Source organism: Egretta garzetta, unplaced genomic scaffold, assembly GCF_000687185.1.
Source record: "Egretta garzetta isolate BGI_Z169 unplaced genomic scaffold, ASM68718v1 scaffold229, whole genome shotgun sequence".
NCBI lineage: Eukaryota > Metazoa > Chordata > Aves > Pelecaniformes > Ardeidae > Egretta > Egretta garzetta.
Window position 1 is genome coordinate 2,401,663 of NW_009270000.1, and position 20,993 is coordinate 2,422,655.

At 39.9% G+C, this 20,993-nt stretch overlaps 1 protein-coding gene across 2 annotated transcripts in view; it reads right to left on the reverse strand.

Moving 5' to 3' along the window:
- OSBPL1A (oxysterol binding protein like 1A) overlaps window positions 1–20,993 on the reverse strand; it is a 78,744-nt gene that overhangs the window by 15,947 nt on the left and 41,804 nt on the right. The window contains exons 1-3 of one of the 2 annotated variants that reach the window (XM_035902992.1): window positions 18,146–20,080; window positions 10,885–11,047; window positions 3,657–3,813 (exon numbers count right to left, since the gene is read on the reverse strand). In XM_035902992.1, the coding sequence (XP_035758885.1) occupies window positions 3,657–3,813; window positions 10,885–11,047; window positions 18,146–18,163 (338 nt within the window). In that variant the 5' untranslated portion in view covers window positions 18,164–20,080. Of the gene's footprint in view, window positions 1–3,656; window positions 3,814–10,884; window positions 11,048–18,145; window positions 20,081–20,993 lie in introns of those variants that run through there. The other variant, XM_009647649.2, reaches the window with a different exon arrangement.

The window sequence follows — 20,993 nt, forward strand, 5'->3', positions numbered from 1 at the left end:
TGGGTAGGAGGATTTATTTTAATTGACCAACATGACACTCACCCCCTATTCTGATTTTCTACTGATACAAAAATATTTCCTGAAACAGATCACCTTGAATAATATTAAGTATAAAATACTTCTGTGGATGCTTTGATACAAATGTCCAGGAGAGGACAGTGTCCACCAAGTATTCAGTCTTATCTTCACTGGTAGTGTTTACTTATTTTTTTGTGTGTATTCTTTAATGAAGGCAGCTTAGCAGAGCAGCTATTTGTGTTTAAGTAAGCCCTTCTGTCTATAAAACGCACTCACGTGCCTTTAGTTTGCTGAAGTATACACAATTGCTTTCCTTACATGTTAAAGCTAATGTTTTCATTAAAGTTAACCTCCACTCACTTTGTTTAATTACTTGAAAGTTGGCATTCAGTTCCAGCCATTCATCCATATTTCTTGCGTATATCAGCCAAACCTGATATGGGAGTCCATTCTTTTCTCCAATATAATACACACATACTGAAGAAACAAAGCAGTTTTAAGCCACCAAGAAAGATCCCAGGGACAAATATGGACAAGTGGAAAAATGACAGGCAGCCAAGACGTGAGGCCTACTAACCTTGACATGCTCCCTGTGATTAAGGGAAAGGTTTGTGAATGCAAAAATTTCCTTCCAGATGTCAATTTTAGAAACAACTCAGGAAGTTAATTTTAGCTTTAAGTGACAAAAACATCTGCTGAAATTTCTGTGCAGTAGAACAGAAGATGCATTTAAGATCATTCACTTAAACAAAAACACTTGTTCTAAACACTATATATAGTAGATCAGCTACTACAGGAATCTTGTGGGGAAGAAGACACATGGTATGAAAAAGGCATGGCTAGCTTGATCTTCATGTAAACCTGATCAAATAACCTTCTGGCTCCCAAAAAGTCAAACACAAATATGTTTCCATTCTGAAAGGCCCCCAAGGGGGGAACAAAAAGGAAAGCTGACTACAAAAACTTAGCAATAAGAGGGAAATGGGAGTGATGATGGATGTTAAATGTTGGTTTTATGTTTTTGTGCAAGGGGTGGGGGGGAAGGGGGTTGGTTGGTTGGGTTTTTTTTTAGGTTTGGCTCAGATGAAGTATTTTCTTCTTAAAAAGAACTGATTTGAATGCTTCTGGATTTAATGTCTCCTCTCTCTCAAATCCTCTCTCAAAAGTTTTCAAAAATTAAGTCCACTCTCAAATCAACCTAAACTACATGAAGTCATGTCACCCACATTCTTTCAAACACTCTATGCACAATCAGTAGGATGCAAACTACATTTAAAAAAATCAGAACACGACAGCAGATTGTAAGTGGCACCAGCTTCACCTGTCTATATATGTACATCTCGACACTTTTAATTCCTTGGAACCAACATCTCCAAAACCAAAACACGCGGCCCCCATCAAAAACTGACCTCTACCTCCCTGTGAAAAACCCTCACCACTCAAATAAGAGAGTCAGATCAGAACTCAGGTTTTCCAGATGAAGGTAGGAAATAGTCTTATTTATACTGACTGCTAACCAGTGTTAGGTACTCTCAACCCAAATGCAGCTGCAGATCCTCTATTCATCTGAGGAACTACAAGAAGCTATCAAGATTTTATGCAAAAGAAATTAGTCTGGTCTATTCTCTAAGTGACTTGTTTCCACGTGGTTAACACAAATGAAAGTTAAACAAAAAAGTGAGAGCAAACCCAAGGGTGTAAGGATGGAATTAAGTGCTGTCAAAATGTTCTGACCCCCTCTCTTCACACAGCGTGAAGTAGTTAAAAGTTTCTGCTCTGAAAGTAAACGGTATCACAGATGATGCATATGTGCCCACATGCCCTCTAACGATTCCCAAAACCAAGAGAGGCACAAACTGGAGCCAGCAGCTCCAGGTAGGTAACAATTCTGAAGTCAGAACTGCAATCAGATCCTGTACCAGGCCAAACATCGCTGCTGCCAAAAGCCTCAGAAACAAGGCTGGAAGCACCACACAACTCCTATCCCCTGGGAAGGTTCTGTTGGAGGCAAGATTTAAATTGGCTGAGCTCTGGGGAGAAACAGTTTGCATCAATATATTTGTGGACCAATCCCAATGTGTCACCAAGGTGCCAGGTAAAAAAAACTTAATGTTACAGCTCAACCTAGAATGTGCTCTGTAGTAATCTAGTCACATTAAATTATGACTGTACAATCTTATCTATATGCAAAATAGATGTTTTCAGTTTTCTTTAGCAGTAAATTATTAGCCAGCCAACTCATGCACTCATTTTACTCCCAACATCCTATACTCTTTTTACAACTAAGACACGCAACTCAGAGAAACAACTTACGCAGAGGTACTTGTTTGTTAATCTTCATTCCCCCTTATAAAACCAGCAGAGCTTAAATGCTCCGTCAGTCACCTGCTCCCTACAGGTCTGATAACATAGTGCAGTGTTACGGAAACTTGCCAAGTTATTTCTTTTTTTATAGTAAACATAAGATCAATTCCTGTTAAAACTCTTCAAAAACAATGCATGTCAACATGCATCATCGTTTTCACATTGATCACTAATTGCCTCCTTTCTCCTCATTGTTTCCAAGGCAATGAATGCAATTCAGCTGTCCACCTTCACCTAGTGCTTCCCCCCCACCCTGAACTTCCTGCTCTAATTAGGCAAGGCACTTTGCCAAAGCCATAAATACCTCCCTTGCTAACAGCACAAGAGTGCAGAGTGACATGCTTAGTCAGCTGTTTAATGTTACTTTCCCAAACCACCCCGTTACTCCACCCAAGCCCTCATGTGCCTTAGTCTTTGTCTAGTATGGGAGGGATATACATGCAGAGGTTGAACCCTGAAACATCAGGTCTCTGGCATTACTACATATTTCAAGAGTCACTGCAATTTAACTATTTAAGATAACAAGTAATTAAAGCATGTCTTGTTTGCTTCTGTAAAACTAAATATGAATTTCCTGTTTCTACAGAAATCTGGTGTCCCTATCATCATTCCTCACATTCAAAAGACTGCAAAGCAGTCTTTTTGAAACACATGGAAGTGTGGCTTGATCTGTAGCACACACATTATATTGCCCCTTCACCGAAACTCAAGAATAGTGGTGTCTATTACAGCTCATTAACTCCAGACCTATTGTCCTCCTTTATCGGCAAGGAAACAAACAAAAATGGATCATTTGACAACACAAAATAAGCACATAAAACATACATGAGGCTTTTAGAATAAGACTCCCTTTGTTCACGTTTGAGTTTCTGATGCCAGCCTAGCAATATTTTTCATTCATTCCTGATACCAATAGAAGGATCAAATGACTGGAAATTAAAGAGGCAATAGGAGGCATAGATCATTAAAGATAGATGAAGGAATTAAAACCCACATAGATTTCAACAAGATCTATTAAAAAACAAGTGTGTTCATTTCTATATAGCACATTATATTTTTATTTTTACTTATCAGATTTGATCACCAAAAAGCAAGAGGCAAGAGGCACACCAGCCTCGGAAAAATATTCTTTATAAAATCATAGCACAACAAACTACTTATCATCCCTAAAAAAAGTTTTAAAAGTTTTCACAGTTAGCTTCTCAGAGATTCCTGTGGTCTTTTACTCACCATTAATGCATATTATAACAATATAAGAACGGGCAACATCCTACCTGTGTTTTTTGATTCCGTTAGACAGCGACTCCCCACTGCCACAAACCTTTTCTTCAGACATGCTTGAAGTTATTGTATCTTTTGAATCCATGCTGTCCTCTAATGAGTAGGCTGTTGTCGTTTCAAACCCACTTAATGATTTTTCAGATTCCGAATCTGCAAGAGAGCAGGTGCATGTTAATGAATCTACAGCCTGTGCTAGACTTCAGTCACTAACAGATCTTCCCTCTTTGTACAAAACTGAAACCTAAGTAGGCTACTGTGTCCTGATGACAGCATCCATTTGGTAAGTAACTAGGTACCGCCACAGACCACTGGAGCCCTCTATCTAGACATGGACTAAAGAGATTGCGAGAACAGCATGAACACAGTAGATCAAAAATCCTCTATCAAACAGAGCCAAAATGTGACATTTTTACTTAATTGAAGCTGCTGTATCTCGCTTAGGACAAGTGCCAATATCAGGTAGATGCCAGTATCTTACCTAACTAAATACCAGTTACCTCAACATTCGAGTATCGACGACTGCTATGTAAGATCTCAGCTTGGTCTAAATTCTTAGACACCCGGTGCTGTTCAGCAACCTTCGCTTCCCAACTTCCTGAACAAGTATCAAAGAACAGGAGGAGGTATCATATGCAGTGGATTACATTAGCCACGTAAGTCCCAGCAAAGTCGAAATGATAAGCTCACCGATCAATAAGATAAACTTTGTACTCTGGAAGGTAGGTTAATAGTACAATCCACATCACGCCTAAAACTAAAAACAACATCAACAACACCACCTTATTTCCAACCAGTGTTTTGGTCAGGTAGTGCTCGACCAGCTCTAGAAAGAGAGACAGTCTTGCCCCAAATCACAAAGTAAACATTTCCTAGCCAAAGGCTGTGTTTTTGTTTCATGTCTGTCTTTCAAACTTTACAGGATTGTCAAAAGATTATCCAATTGCAAGTTCCAAGAAGCAAGTGAACAGCTCAAGACAAATAAAGATGCACCAATTTCTATTCCATTTGGGAAATCCTTTAGCAGAAACCAGCTACAACACTGAATGGTAAACAGCTTAATGCAAGCCTCACTGCTGCTGAAAAAAGCAAACCCAAACTCTAGTAGACACTATGCCCTGCTATGTACTACTTTCAGCTTATGCTACTGCTCTTGGCTGCAAATACCCGAAGAAATAATTGCAAGATTAGCCACTCTCACACACTGATTTTAATTCAAAACTAGCAATCAAAACCTGCTGAAGTAGTAGGCCATCCGAAAGAATATCTCAGTCACAGCTGTCCACGGCTAGGTGCTTTCTTGTTTTCTCTTAAAAAATTAGCCAGTAGCTTCTCCAGAACATGCAAATTATATGTTGCTTTGGTGAAGGGGACAGTGAAAAGAGGGCTTTCTACTACGTACAGATTACAGAAGGGTCAAGAACAGGGCAAAATCCTGATGAATGGATGCCACAATGCCTCCATCCTCTCTAGAGAGAGTAAGATCTAGAAACATAAAGGAGATCTTCGCTTTCATTTAAAACATCCATCCCTATTCTCGTCAAGACAGTACTGAAATTACACCAGTTGCTAGGGAATGAAAAGAACTGCCAGCTGGTGCTGAGGATATGTTAAAAAAGTGGACTGGCACTCCAGAGAATCTTCTCACAAGTTTCCCCAAATTTGTCAGTCTAGTTATGTGCCAAATTATGATATAACGTATCAAAGCATTAGTTTGGTGGGTGCTGTATATAGCAAGTAGGATAAAAGCATTTTTACTTGTGGACAAGTCTGTTACATAAAATGCAGATCTCTCCAGAGATCACAAGCCCAGGTAGTCAGGAAAACACTGTTGCACATCCAAATATCACAGAGGAAGAGACACTCAGCATCCTGACCACATGACAAGCTATAAATCCCTTCAAGGTAAGTATTCCACCTCTCTACCAAAAGAGCTGCTCAACTGTGCCAACAGTTATTGTGACAAGGAAAGCATGAAGCAAACCTAAACCCAAAGCAAAGAGACGGTCTCCTGTAAGGCTCTTTCCTTCTTCTGTACTACCTGGGACTGTCTTGTTTTCAGACAAGAGTCATGACACACAACTCCCTCAATTTGAGTTTCTGGAACAGACCTAGGACTCCAGAGGCAGAAAGGGAAGAATAGGTAAGCTTCACCAGAATTGCTGACCACTCTCTGGTATGCTTCTCAGTATAATAAGGATTTTTAAACGCTGCACATGATCAGTTCTCCTAATGCTGGCCTTACTACAAGAGAAGATTATGCTGAACTGAGCTCAGCACCTGCAAACCTTTCCAGAGCTGTAGACACTGACCAGCCAGCCTTCTCCAGGGCACGTGCCTTGCTTAATACAACAAGAGCATGCTATACAATAAAGAACAGTAGAAGAGTGAAACCAGACACTGTTAGAAGAAATCGGTCTCTAGAGACATCTCTCCCATTTTCCTGAGAAATGGCTCTCATTGAGAAAGTATGTCTACAACAGCTCCTGCCAAAGACAGCAATCTCCAATCCCTCCTACCATCAAAGACAGCAATCTCCAATCCCTAAACCTCAGCCACGTCCTTTGACCCAACGAGCCTAACAAGCCTTCAGAGTTTGTTTAGGTGTCGGAGTGAACAAGCCTAGTATTGGATTGTGAGCACAGATCAACAGGCAACTCAAACCGAGCTTTTCCCTGTGTACTTGCAGCTAACTCTTTTCTGAATTAAGATTTGCATACTCCCCCGTCACTGCAAAAAAAGATTTATATTCACAAGTTGCTACGGAGCAGCTGTCAAACAGATGACTAGGAAAAAATCAGATTTTTTTTTTCTATTGAACTTAAGGGGGTGTGGGCTGAGGAGAGGGGAGAAGGAATAAGAGTCCCTGTTCAGAAGCCAGAATTTTTAAGTCATCTTTGAGACAAGACCAGGCTGACTAGGAAGCACTCCAGCTCATGAAACCTGAAGTGTCAGGGTAACAGCAAAAACACAAGCTACATTTTGCAAGAGTGGGAGAGCAAGGGGAAACAGCAGAAGCAATGACAGAAACTTAACTCCAGGGAAGTTCATCTCCTATTGCAACAACTGGTAAGTCTTCAGTTCCAGATAGAAAAGTTTGGCCAATGTATTTGATTAATAATACACCTGAAAAAGGTAGTATTTAACCACTGGCAAGGCTGGGTTTGAATTCTGACGAGGTATTTCCCATCCCTCTCAGAGATACTTGAATTCATTCTTCTAACTGTATTCAAGGCAAGAACTCCACAGCCTCTGCAATGTTCTTGCAGAGGCTGTGGAGTATTTTTGGTATGCGTTCAAAAAAAGCTACAAGACAAAACTACCCTAAATATAGAAGGAAGGGCAGTAAGTTTCTATGCTTTTTGTACGAGTTTTACTTTTAAGTGAGCTGATAACTGGAGACAAACTAGAAAGTGAGCAAAAGCAACAGAACTAGTTGACTACTTCTTGTACCATTTAGGAGCATTATTTATAAACACAGCACCCATTAGTGGTACATAACAGTTGAAGCTGTACGACGGCAGGTTAGCTTCAGTATAATCTGAATATTCCTGTAGCTAAATAACTGCTTTTAAGCAAGATTGCATCTATGTAAAACCATTAATACCCCCCTCAACACACACAAAAGTTGTGTTTGCAAAAAAACCCCCACCTCAGATAAAACCGGTTAAAGAGGAAAATCAGGACAGTTCTAAGCTCTTCCCAAACTGGGTGTGCAATTTGCATCTGTATTCCATCTTTATATGCTTCCTGAGGTCTGCATACTTAAACAAAGCTAATAACTTTTCCAGCTACCTAGGAGATGCCATTGGTCTTGTGTAGTGCTTCTTCCCTTCCCCAGTTCCACCCCATCCTGCTTTAAATATCGAAGAAGAGTTTGACACATGTTAAGTATTCAATCCTGAAACAGAGAGCTCCAGGACTCCATGTGCTATTGAGTTTAATTACATATTTCCACCACTCTCATGATGTGGATCAGCACACTGGGAAGCACTGTTAACTGACCTATTCCTATCAGAGTTCAGATTAGTAACACCCTTAACTTTGCTGTTCTTAACACTAAATACCATGCAGGTTCTTCCTTTCATGTTCTGTGTATACTGCTCTCCCACTGCAGAGATTTAGGAGTCACTACAACAGTCAGAAAGCATTGATAACAGCCTATCACTTGAAGAGGAAAGACTTCAGCAAATAAACTACTACATCAGTAAGCAATCTTACCACATTACAAATATTTCCCTCACCCCAGTTTTGGAAAAGAAAGAAGATATTTCTGTAATTGTGCCCACAATTTCTACAAACAGAACTACACAACACAGATGTATCAGCAACCAATTTAGTCTATGCTAACATTAGCAGGTAGCATGGCTCAGTTGGAGCAGATTTGAGAGCCAGATGCTGCTGAGGACTTGACAGTTGAACTAGATACATTTCTGGTGGTGTTCTCTTCAGATCAGCTCTATGCTCCTACCATGATGGACTGAGGGTCCAATAGCAACCAGACTGCATATTCTGATTCAGCTTCATTCAGGAGTCTGGTTCATGCAATCAGATTGTTCTACAATGTGAATCAGAGGATGGTAAATGGGGACAAGTAACTGCTGCCGGGAACATATCCTTTCTAGTACACTTCTTGTTCAAAAACCGGTTTGAAAAGTCTTGCATTGCTATGAATTGCCACAGCTAGCGATACTTTTGTTGAAAGTAAACAAGCAACGGTGTCTAATATGCAGACAACTTTCTTTCAAAAAAACCAAAACCAAAAAGCAGCAGTGCTTCTTCTTTCAACCTGTCAAGTCAAAGCTAACGATTCTTCATCTCAAAGTGCAAGCCTAGTTATGCAATACTCTCACTTCTAAACTCACTCCTACGGTGGAGATTTAAAAATTCAGAGAACTGTAACTAGAAGAAGATGGTATCCTAATAGAAAAACCACTCTCAAAGTAGCGGCATTTTTCCACTGACTTGTCACATCAACCTGTTCAAATGCATTGGTGTTCACTCAATCTCCTATACAGCCTAGTAAGATAATTCATGAATATGTCTATTTATCCAAAATCAGTATCATTTAATTTAATATTATCAGATTGCAAATCAGGTTTAGCAAAAGCTTTGAAGACAAAGTCCTAATAGTTTAGATTTCTGGAGGTACAAGTTTTTAGCTTCTGACAATTAGGCCCAGTCACTGCTCTCTGCTACAAAAATATTTATGATCATATCCCCCGTCTCATTAGCCCAAGAAAGAAGACCCACATTCCCAAACTGAGACACTGCCATATATCCCCGACCCATCTGCTCTCACTGTATTCTTTTCCTACAGAGACAAGAAGCCTTCTAGTTGAGACTCCAGACACAGAGGAAAAGCAAAGGGGTTAGAAAGTATTACCAGAATCTCAGTGATTAGACCAAAAAAAAAAAAAAAAAAAACCAAACCTAAAAACAAACAACCCCAAGCCACACCCACGAAGAACTCATTCCTTTTGTGCTTATGGTGAAAGTTGTAAGCATGCATCCAGCAGCCAGGAAAATATATCACATTTCCCTTTCTCTAGCCCACCCAAAAAATCAGAGTGCACTTCCCCCAAACATGTGCCTTCAGAGAGAGAGGACCCTAGCCACTGCAAAGCACTGAAGGTGAACAACCTAGAGAAGAGAATCTAACACAAGTCTGATGAAGCTGACAGACAGCCAAGAAAGTGAGCCTGTCCTGGAAAATTACTTAAATTGCAATCAAGATTAATTACATCAAGTAACTTCTCCTGAAGGAGAGAGAATTGACATATATGTTGTGTGTGTGTGTAAGCGCACACATGTGTGTATATATACACATCTACATATATATATATGTGTGTGCATGTATATATACATATACACACTCAGCAAGTTTCACAGTTATACAAAATGACTCAATGTGATTTGTCTGCAGCTTCAAGTGACAAAAACACCACCTCTCCCAGCTAGAGAGGAAGCTTTGGACACTTTCATTCAAGAAGATGTAGAGACTGGGTCAGTTATAAGATGTATAGACCAACAGGTCTTTATAGCTGAGTATTCTCTCATATACACACAGCAAACCTGGCTGCAGAGACTACATTCCAGAAGCACCACATAAACAACTATTCTCTGCTTTGTTTCGAGGAGCAAAAGAGCCTGAGGCCCTTCAGCAGAATTGTTCTTTTGGTTCTGGTTGAAGAACCTGTTTCTACTGTTCCTCAATCTCTTCTCCTTAAAGGCTTGATAAATCTGTTACTGTGCCAAGCAGCAATGTCTGCTGTTGATTTGCTGTGTTCCTGTGCTAGTGCTATACTTAAGCATAGACTCCACTTCGCCTGTTTTTATTCTCTGCTGAAGTTGCACACTGCAAAACACCTACCAAGGAGTCTGGGAACACCGCTTTTCTCATCTGTCAGAAGCATCAGACAATTCAGCTCGCAGAAAAGGTAACCCCATGCTTGCTTGTGAAATATGCCATCACAACCTAATTACCTGCTACAGTTAGGCTACGTTCACCCTCAAGCTTTTCCAGATCCTTCATAGTTGTAGACAGCTGTGCGCTGTGGGATCACCCAGTTAGAGCTATTATTGAGCTGCACTATATACAGCCTCTCTATACAAACGCATGTTGCAATTATCTTATGCAGTTCAGAGTTTTCCAAACTCGCTATTTGCATGTTCTGCATGTGAAAATATGAAAGATAGTGAAGAGCAGACAGGGAAAGAAAAGATATTTCAGAAATGCATGCAGGATTTTGATTCAGCTGTTTCTTCTACCTGTGACACTTAAGGTACACAGAAGTGAAACAGAACAAGCTTTTCTTAAACCTCACGATCCCTCAAAACTAAGGAATGTTAAGGACTGATCTTAACAACAGAACAAAAGAAGAAACACACACCACCCATGGAGAAAGCAAGTCAGAAGTCAGATAGGAACCTTAAGTTTTGCTGTTTAAAAAAAGGGCGTAGACACCCAGGCAATCAGACCTTTCATGACTGCCCTGTGGTTTTGTAGCTTTGTCGTGCTAAAGTGAAACAATACAATTCTACAGATGAACTCAGGCAATTTTTGAGAGGCCCACTCATAAAGCACATGAAGCATTCTCCTAAAATTAGTTCCACATTAGAAAGGCAGCAGATTTCACTTAAAGTGAGACTGATCCCACCCCCTTATCTCCCTCCCAATACATTCACCACATTCACACTCACATTCTGGACATCATTACTTACCTGAAACAGCATCATAGAACTGCTCTTCACTGATGATGCTGAGAGGCGGAGATCCCTTAACCAGAGACTGCTCTAGTTCATGGTGTTCAGTAGCTAGCGTCTCTAATGCTTCTGACAAGATCTTGTTTTTCTCCTGCTCATGCTCCAGTTTCAAATTCCTCACCTATAAGTAGATACATGTATGAATAAAATCTCTCTGAAGAATGTGTCGCTGGAAGCTATTCAGAAAACAGACTAATAAATAAATAACTGGCAAACAGCTGGAACTGAAACCGCACGGATTAATGAGTATTTTAGAGTATTTTTTGTGATGACAATAAGGTTGTTACTCAGCACTTTCATTAGTTGAGAAATCTGACAAATGAGATCTGACAGTATAAATCACAATTCCCCAAGTAAATTCAAGCCACTTGAGGGGAAATACTTACAGCTCTACTTGGATGACCTTAACTATGGAGTTAGTGATCGGTTTTCTACACGCACCAAGCTCCTTGTACTAGTCTGCTCTAATTTGGGCCAAGCAGCATCATCTAAATTGAATTACAGACCAAATGTGAATGCCAGCTACAAATAACTGCAACTGAACTACGAGCTGAAAACATTTAACCCTGAGGATTACAAGGAGGAGGTTAAAAAAGATTCCTCTACTAACGGATTTAACATTGATATAAACAGCCCTCCCTCCCCACTCCCAAAACAGTTTACAGAGGAGCCAGAAGCTGACAAAAAAAGAAGCCCAGCCACCAGATGGTGGACCTTTTTTTAAGCCCACACATGCAATCAGCTCCAGAGAGGATGATGTTATCCATGTTTTGAGTCCAGGACTAGTAACGGGAGAGCAACATGTCCTTCCTATTTCCTCCGGGGTTTTTTTGCTGGTGCTTTCCCGCCTCCTCTTTCTGCCAGGGGAGGGGAGAGGGCTGGAGCTGAAGGCTCAGGAAGGGCCTCTTCTCCCAGCCCAGCAAGGCTTTGGTGTACCACTTCTCCTTTAGTCCCTAAACCATTGGCTCTTCTCTTCCTTTCTCCCTTCCAGTCCCTTTTAAAAAGCATCCCCAACCCCTGCCTTGCCCTCTGGTTTACTCTCAAAGGTCAGTTTACAACACTGATTCCCCCTCCACTAAGAACATGCAAGGACACGACAATTAATCTCTTGGAACGGTTACAGGGACAACTTACACACTTTCCTAAGCAACTTACACATATACCAACATTACCTCTTTGAATCTAATTTAAGAACTGTTCGTATGTCCTATCTGGTTACATTTTACATTAAAGCTTTACTTGGGAGGCTTCAAACCCCCTCAGTTATAACAACCACTGAAACAGTGGATTCAGAATCAGGCATAAATGAGGAGCTGCAAATTTATAGGTTAGACAGGAGCTATTAAAGCAGATTTGCCACCTCCAGAGAAGAGTTTCCATGCTGGCAGTACATATCCTCTGGAGAAAGATTTATGGAAGAAATTTTCACCCCCACAGTTGTGCCAAATACTAAATCAGCTGATTTGGCTGCCAGGCTCTGAGTGTAAAGGGGCAATCCAATTAAATGATAATTAAAAGAGTATAAAATTGGGTTGCTAATTGAAAGCAATAAAACCAGTAAGTCACTTACTGTCTAATAGTTTTACCCTGAACAAAACAAAAAAAAGATTCTGGACTAGTTACTGTCACTTTCATTTCAAGTTCACTCTGACAGTACCAACGAAGCCAATTACTGCAATGTTTCGTACAAGTCAGATATGCCACTGCAAAAGAGATATTAAGCAGTTTCTGCAGGGGTTACATTTTGTATGCTATCAAAGAGTTAAGGAACTGCCCATTTAGAACAACAGCATCAGTATTTCACTCTCCTGAGAGAGGGCAGGGTGGAAGACCGAAAATAAAATGGTACTTTTTGTTCTTATTAAACAGTGAAGTGAAACCAGTTATTAGAATGATATCTGCAATTTTTTTTCGCAGCACTGAATCAGATGCCTTTATGCTCTAATATTTTGTTTTGATAAGTTATTTGAGCAATTTACTTCTTTACCTAAAGCTTAAGTTTCAATGTTATTTAACAGCAAATTGAAAGAAAATCAAAATATATCTAACAAAACCCAGATAAGCCTTTTTTTGCATCCTCTAAAAGCATGGTAGTGTGACTAAACAAGCAACAACAGATTAAGACACCACACCTCCTCCAAAAAAGTCTTTTATTGGCTTTATGTTTCTTCTGTCCTACCACATTGCAGTGCTATTCAGAATTGCAGAAGGTGTACTAAATTCCCTTTTTGGAAATTAAATAGCCAGCTTTACAATAAGGTTCACTTTTCTTTGTACTTCTAGGCTTCCTAGCTGCCAAACACTTACTAGTACAGCAATTACAAACTATTAGAAGATAAAAAAAAAAACAACCAAAAAAAAACCAACCCAAAAAGAGATCTTTTCTTCTGTTACATAAGCAGCACAACACTAGCCAGAATCGAAGGCAAAAAGAAAACATGTTGAAGTTTGTTGCTTCATTCAAAGAAAAAGAATTAAAAACTTATAAAAAAAAAAAAAAAAAAAAACAACCAAAAAAAAAACCAACCCAAAAAAAAAACCAACCCAAAAAGAGATCTTTTCTTCTGTTACATAAGCAGCACAACACTAGCCAGAATCGAAGGCAAAAAGAAAACATGTTGAAGTTTGTTGCTTGTAACCTTTGAGGTATTCATTCATATCTAAATGAACTGGTTTTAAAGCAACCTAAACTCAGTACTTGGAGGTTAGAGATGAAAGTCCAATATAAAACTTTTGTCAAACGGTACTGAGCTTGTGAGATGCACACACACATTCAGAGACCGAGACATGGCTCTGTGAACCTCCACAGCCTAGTACTCAGTGAAGGGTAAGAGTTCACACCAGCAGCCCTTTAAAGGTAGTGGTCTGGAAATACTGTCTGTAACTATACTATGTCCTTAAGCACCAAAGCATTTGTACCATTATTTGACTGATTCTACCTGCAGAAAAGCAATGCTTGCAGAGATAGAGCTAGTACAACCTTTGTGTACTCAAAAATACAGGTATCATTGGAGAAATAACCGTGTTTAATTTTTGTTATTTAAACACAAAGCAGCCATACTCTATTTTTCATTCACGATAGTTGGCCAATAATTAAGTTGTGAGGTGACTTATTCCATCTTCCTGGCTACATCACCACCATTTTTGGAGGTGACACTTCAACTTTATCCCTTTTCCCAAAGTTTTTTCTTCCCCATCCTGTATTTCTTCAGTGTCCCAACACAAAACCAACTGCAAGATTACAGAAGGAACCTCTAGACTAGCTTTAAAAATGCTTATTAACACAGAATCTTTAAGATCTATGTATAAAGCAGGAAGATGAGCCTAAAACAAGGAAGAAAACACCCACTTTCAGAAGCATACACATTTCAGTCTATTAAATTGGACACGGATAGACCAACATTTTTCAGTGGAATATCACCTGAATCTGTGAAGTTGCATTAGCTGAGTACTGTGTCATTGTACACAGCGACGCAAATATTTCTATAAGGCAGTAAATATCACACCAAAATGATGCAGGTAATCAGTATATACTCAACGCTGGAAAACCAGTCTTAGCATACCCAGGAAAATACCAGAAGAGACAATTTACTAACAGCCTGTGTAAGGCACAGCGTGTGATACAGCCGTGGTTTCTGTACCTTTAGTAGTGGTGCCTGAGCTGAGAAAGAGACAGATGGCAATTCACATCGTACTGGGTTCAGCTCCTCATCCTCCAGCTATGGAATGGCTGTCATTTTTTTTGATCCCTGTCACTGGTCCCTGCAATGCCAGTGCCACCATCAGCATTGTAAGCTTTCCACTGAGCTTCACAGGGATGGTGGGGCACAGAGTGCTCTGCAAGCCCAGCATAAGGCTAGATGAGTTCCCAACATTAACTGGTCAGGCTCCCTACCTTACCCTTGTCAGGAGCTATTCTGCACACGAGCAATTACAGTTATCAATGAAGCTGGGCTTGCACTTGTACTGTTAGATGATGACAGTTAAGAACAGTTTGGTTTTCATCTCTAAAGAGTGTATCATTACAGTGAAACTTCAGATTTGTAATTGCTGATGGAAACGATCTAGCTTTGTCTCACAGAAGTAAACACTCAATCCTTACAGCTATAGACACAGCCATATAACCTGATACACTGACGCAGAACCAGTAAGACTTCAGTATCTAGGTCAGTGCAACAATTTATTTTTAAAAAAAAAAACAAAACACTTGTCCAGCTGAAGAGGTTTGATACCCAAGTTCTGGTAACTGGTTTCACTTCTGGTTTAACTGAATGGGAATCTGCTTCCAACAGCTTCCCATAAATATTTGAGTCCTTCAGGCTGCAACCACTGAATTGTGAGTTTAAATAGTAGGATTGAGTTATTTTAGCAGTCAGACATTTTTTTTTTTTTAAAGGAAAGCAACAAGCCATTTGCAGACACTTCTATTGTCTTTCCATGCTATTAGAAATCCTACTAGGCACAAGAGCATGGTTTAAAAGAGAACTCCTTCACTGTGTATTACCAGCAGAAAGTTCATGTGCCTATTTCCAAAGTATCAGAAAGCTTATCTGTGTTTAACAAACACCAGTTCCATTCCTTTCTGTACCCTCAGCTTCCATGAGGTAGGTGGGAGACTAGTAACACGCACCAAACCATGATTTCTTTTTTTTCCTTTTTAAAAGCCTGAAGTCTTGAACTGTATCTGTGCAGCCTGTAACCAAGGCTTCTCTGTCATCCTGAAGACATCTCAGTACAATACACAAAATACTTGCTTTGTTTGGTGCTGGATGCTTTTAATTTAAATTAATGTCCAACAACAGTGGCACTTTTGTGGGGTAGGGAAGGGTCACACCACTGTATGCCCAGCTAATAAATGATCATCTCAGCAGCATGCTATTGCAGCTGCAAGTAAATCTAAAACCAACACATAGCAAGCAAGCGATAGAACAATACAGACACCTCAAAAATATGCAGGGCTACCTGCCTTTAACATTAGAATAATATATTAAAAGACAGCATACCTTAGCTCTAGGTTCTCCTGGACTTAGAGAGAGAAAAGGCAAGACTTCACAACACTGCAGTGCGATGATTTAGTTGACTTTCACTTTCAAAAGCACTGAACTTCAATGTTAGGAATAAGAATGCCCAAAATATGCAGACCTTCGACTTGTGTAGGAAGGAAGAACTACCTCTTTCACATAGCAGCCACCAGGGGATCTGAAGCCAGACTGCTGGAGTGTCAGTACACTGTGTACCAATTCTGCTCTGCAGTAAGCTGAGAGCAGGAAAGCAGCCTATGACACTGCCTCACCAATATCTCACTACACAGAAGTGGGGTTTTGGTTTTCAGAATGAATGGCTTTGTCCAACTGCCACAGAAATTACATCCTCCCAAACCCGTCACCACTTATGGGACATTTGCCACGAGGCACAAACGCAAGGATGCAAGTTTTCAGTAGCATGCTAAGGGCTAGTCTAACACCTGGCTGCAAATTAACATCGAACCAAGGAATTAGAAAAAATGCTCCTACAGTAGAACTGACAGTTTTCCGTGGACATCTCCTGACATTAAGAAATGTAATCCTGCCTTCTGTAACGAAGTAAATGCCAATCAAACCTGTCATTTGTTTCACACTATGCCTATTTATGTGAAACTGTTAGTTTCCAGGGTCAGCTACTCCAACGGGACATAGTATCCTGAAAGACAGAACCTACAAAGCTCTGTGTTGTAACACATAACACTATGGAAAACTACTCACGGGAAGCACCGGGAATCCAAAGCGAGGATTCTTTCCCTTCTTCTGTGATTGCCATACCAAATGAACACTTGCCAAAAAAATCTGAGGCTAACAGTGCAAATCACAACCTCAATGCAGACCGTTTGATACGCACACTGTCTATTCTAAGACAAGCTCACATAGTTGCAATTTTGCTGTTAGTACAATACAGTCCCTATTGCTAGCGCCTCCTTGCATAAGCCAGTTCTTTGTGATGACCAGTTTAAACTAGTGCTGAGTAAATCTGTTATTCTTTTACATTTAATGTAGAATGAGAACTACGTCGTTTTGAGGAGTCAGGTCTGCCTCCATGTCTTGAACAAAACCCACCTTTTCATTTCATCATGGAAGAAACGTAGAGACTTTGAATATCTTCCCTGTGGCATATCTGCTTAGCAATGGAACAGTTCTATATGCTTTGTTAGCTAACTTTGAAGCATGCTACTGCAGCACTAATACTACAGGATATGCTTCTATGAAAACATACTTTTAGATTTTCTGCTTACTTAGAGTAGGACTAAGTTGTTGCTTAAGCTGCTAGTGAAATGAAGATTGAAACCAGTTGCTTTCACATGGAGTTCTCAGTTTTAACTACATTTAAGCTTCAAAAGAGGAAATTTTCCAGAGAGGAAATAAAAATCACGCCTTTTTTTTACCTCTACTCATGGGACTTAACTCCCACTAAGCACACATTAGTATACGATATGAATATGTATAAACCTGCGCTTTCCTAACCCTCCCCTCCTCCACCCCCCCAAAACCAGGAACAGTTCTAGTTTCAGTATGTTTCCTTACAAGCATGCCTCAGGTATTTGAGGTACTAGAGAAAGGAACGAGCGCTTTATGAATACTCCTATGACACATCATAAAATTGCAAGCGTGACAGCTCATGTTAAAGCAAAAACAGTGTTCCCAAACAGACGCCATCAGTTTCATGAACACATCACTAGATTCCTAAAGCCCTAAAAGCATGTAAATATTTCACACAAAACTTTCAGAGTTCTTATCTGTTTACACGTAGGCCTTTCCACACAGCGTCGCCCTGCTGACTCACCACTCCCTATCACCATCGACCACAAGGAACCTGTGACAACTGTGCTATCTTAACATACATTAAGGCCTTGTATCATAACTCTTCATTTGCTGGAGCTAACTAGCTCTTGTAAACTTCATCATAGCCTTGGCTCACCCCAGGCTACAGAGGACTGATCCAAAAAGGTCATGCTTTACTTCAACCATTGTTTCTTCCTTAGGTTTTCTCTCTCTCTCTGTGCTATAATCTTACCATTTAGCCGGCTTCAGAGATCTATCCCATCTCTAGTTAAAAATAGAATAGTGAGATAGCACTTGCCAGTGACTTGAACTACTGCTAGTGCAACTACTGAAATGCAAAGCAAGATGTGATCAGTTAATCAAGGAGGTAAGGTGAGCTCACTGATGATAGGCAAAGGGTTACTTACTGTATCACAAGACAGCATCGGTCTTCATCTCAGAAGTCTGGCCAGCTGATTCTGCAGCTGCAGCATCAGAGTACCACATCTTACTGAGATCATCAAATTCAAAAGAGAAAAAAACTTAAGAGGCTAACATACTATTTTGCTTTCTTTCAGACCCATATACAGGAAATGTCACCAATGAAGTTCCTTTTTGTACAAAGCCTGAAAGACCCCCATACACACAAGTAAATTTCATACATACCGATTTGACAGCCTGGTAATCTATTCACTTACATCCCAACTCAAAGTCTATAGAAGAAACCAAAGACTTCGTAAAACAAGTCATAAGACTGCCTTAATCGTTCCCCACATGAAAACAAGGATTCATTGTTAGTCAACTACGAACGTTCACCTCAGAAGTTCAAGAGGAGGAGTTTAGCAGGGCTGATTTGGAAAGGCTACGTTTCATTCTTCCGCATACAGAGTTACAATATTTCCCTGTATTTATTAAAATAATAGAATTCTGCTAATAAAGAAAAGGACCAGATATGATAATAAAACTTAGAGACAGTGGAACCGCTACTAGAAGGAAGAGCCAAGCTATTGTCCACACAGAAGAAACTCGGACTTGGGCAGGATCATGTCAATGCAGACAGACATCAAGGCAGTAAGAGAACTGTTATTTGAGGGAAGAGCTGGACATGCTGAGAGCAGTCAGCACCCTTCTTCCAACATATCAGTCTATTATAAAAATTAGTAATTCGAGACTGCCTTAATTAACAGTTTCTGAACTACCTGCACGCTAAGGACAAAGACTGTTTGCCTCCCACCTTTCCCTCCTAAGACACTGACACTTCTTCCTCAACATGGAGCTCACTGCCTTCCTTCCCCCTCTCCTGTTTCCACATTTGGCTATGTCAAAATTTGTTTATTCAGAGGCTGATGAAGCACTGCTGTTTTAACCAGCAGAGAATGTCGCAGTTCTGAGCCAAGAACCCATCTAGGAGTGCAAGAACAAACTGCAAAGACTTAATTTCTGACTGCAGATTAGAAGGATGGCTTTGGTTTAAAAGCTTGGGCTTAAGCTTTTCTATCAGAGAAATTGCTTTCTTCAAAGTGTTTCTGCACTGGCCAAGACTTAACAGAGTTTTTTCTGGTTTGTGTTCTAAAGTGAGACTTAATGGCAATTCCAAGTCTTCCTCTCAAAAGTATGTTTTTCACATTTGACTTAAGACAACTTAACTGGTAAATCTCATTAAGTTTGCTTAGGTTTGAGAGCTGCAGAAGTTGACAGTTTCCAGAATGCTTTCTCTCCCTACTCTTGTTCCAGTATTATAATAATGATTAGTCAAATAGCAGGAGTTCAAACAAAAAACCTTCTGATTTTGTCATTTTCTGTTAAGTATTGTTTCTATTCTGAGTAAAGCTGAAATTAAATGTGGCTGCTATTCACGTTTGCCAATAGCTTATGCCAAAACAAGCTGGGACTGAATGACATCAGCAGTGATGTACATGTTTGCGAAGCTCATTTCAAGTTGCAGAGCTACAAGATTACCAGAATAAAGCCACACCCCAAAGATACTTTGCTGCCCTAGTGAGATTAAGCATCTATTTCCTGAGGAATATGCCACAAGTAACCTTGCCCAAACTAAGGGTCTCATTCAAGCTGATGTATTACACTAGTCCAACAGGGCTAGAACAGTACATTGCTGCATGTTTTCAGATCTGGTAGGGACTTTTTTTTGCATCTTTTCCCTTCGAGAGACTCCGGACATCTTTGAAGTTTGTTAGTCTCACAAACAGAGAGACCAGTCTTTAAGATGTAAGGGCTCTTGAGAACTCTCACAGGAAACATTTCCTTTTTATTCTTAAGGACCGTTTTGAAAATAGATCTTAAGGCAGTTTTGATCTAGCTACTTCCCTTAAGTATTTTTCAGTATACACCGTTGATTACTTTGATCAACCCCTTTCTATCCCCTCCCCCACTCTTCTTCCCACTTGGATCACAGCAATGCGTGTATTAATGTTTTCTCTTTTGAAGCAACCGTCGTGGTTTTGCTATGTTTTTGTTGGCTCTTACTGGCTTACTAGTGCTGCTAGACAACTGGATGCGTCGTTGACTCAGAGTGAAACCAGCTTCCTATTAGAAAATTAACACTTCTGAAGCTGGGTGTCTGTTCTACAAGCTCCACATTGGGAATCTTATTAATTATTTATGAATAATAACTGAGTTGTTTTAAAAAAGAAATTCCAGTATAAATGTGCATGCTGTACAGTTCTGTATTTATGAAAAACTCAGACATCTTATTTACTAGTTTTTAATTCGTTTTGGATGTCAACCAAACTAGTTAGAAATGAAAAAATTTGAATTCCTACACAGGCCAGCAGTTGACAGTGAATTTCACAACACAGTGCAGAGTTCTGATCTCCAAACGAAATCCACCTTGGAAAGCATTCTCATTTGCCATAGCCCAGAACAGGCTTTTCTCAACTTTCAAGATTAAAGAATCAGTCTTCACAGACAGACACAAACACAGAAATCCCAATTCTACTTTGGATTTTAGATGGACTCACAGCAATAAGGAGTTTGTCTCTTCTAATGGACAAGTTTCCTCTGAGACACTGTTTTGACCTTACTCCTAAGCAGGTAACAGCTGGCAGACATCAGCTAGGCCCTGGGTAGGCTGATAAAGAAATGTGTGAAATGTTGTACAGAAGTTAGTCCTGCAGTTAGGGCCAACAGATAACTGTGCTGTGGGCTATGGGAATCCAAATTGAAAGTACGCAACCTTAGATCAAATTAGCAAAAATGTATTTGCATATTGAGAAATCTGAAATACTGTCTCCCCGTTCTTATTTTTGTTGGAAATAA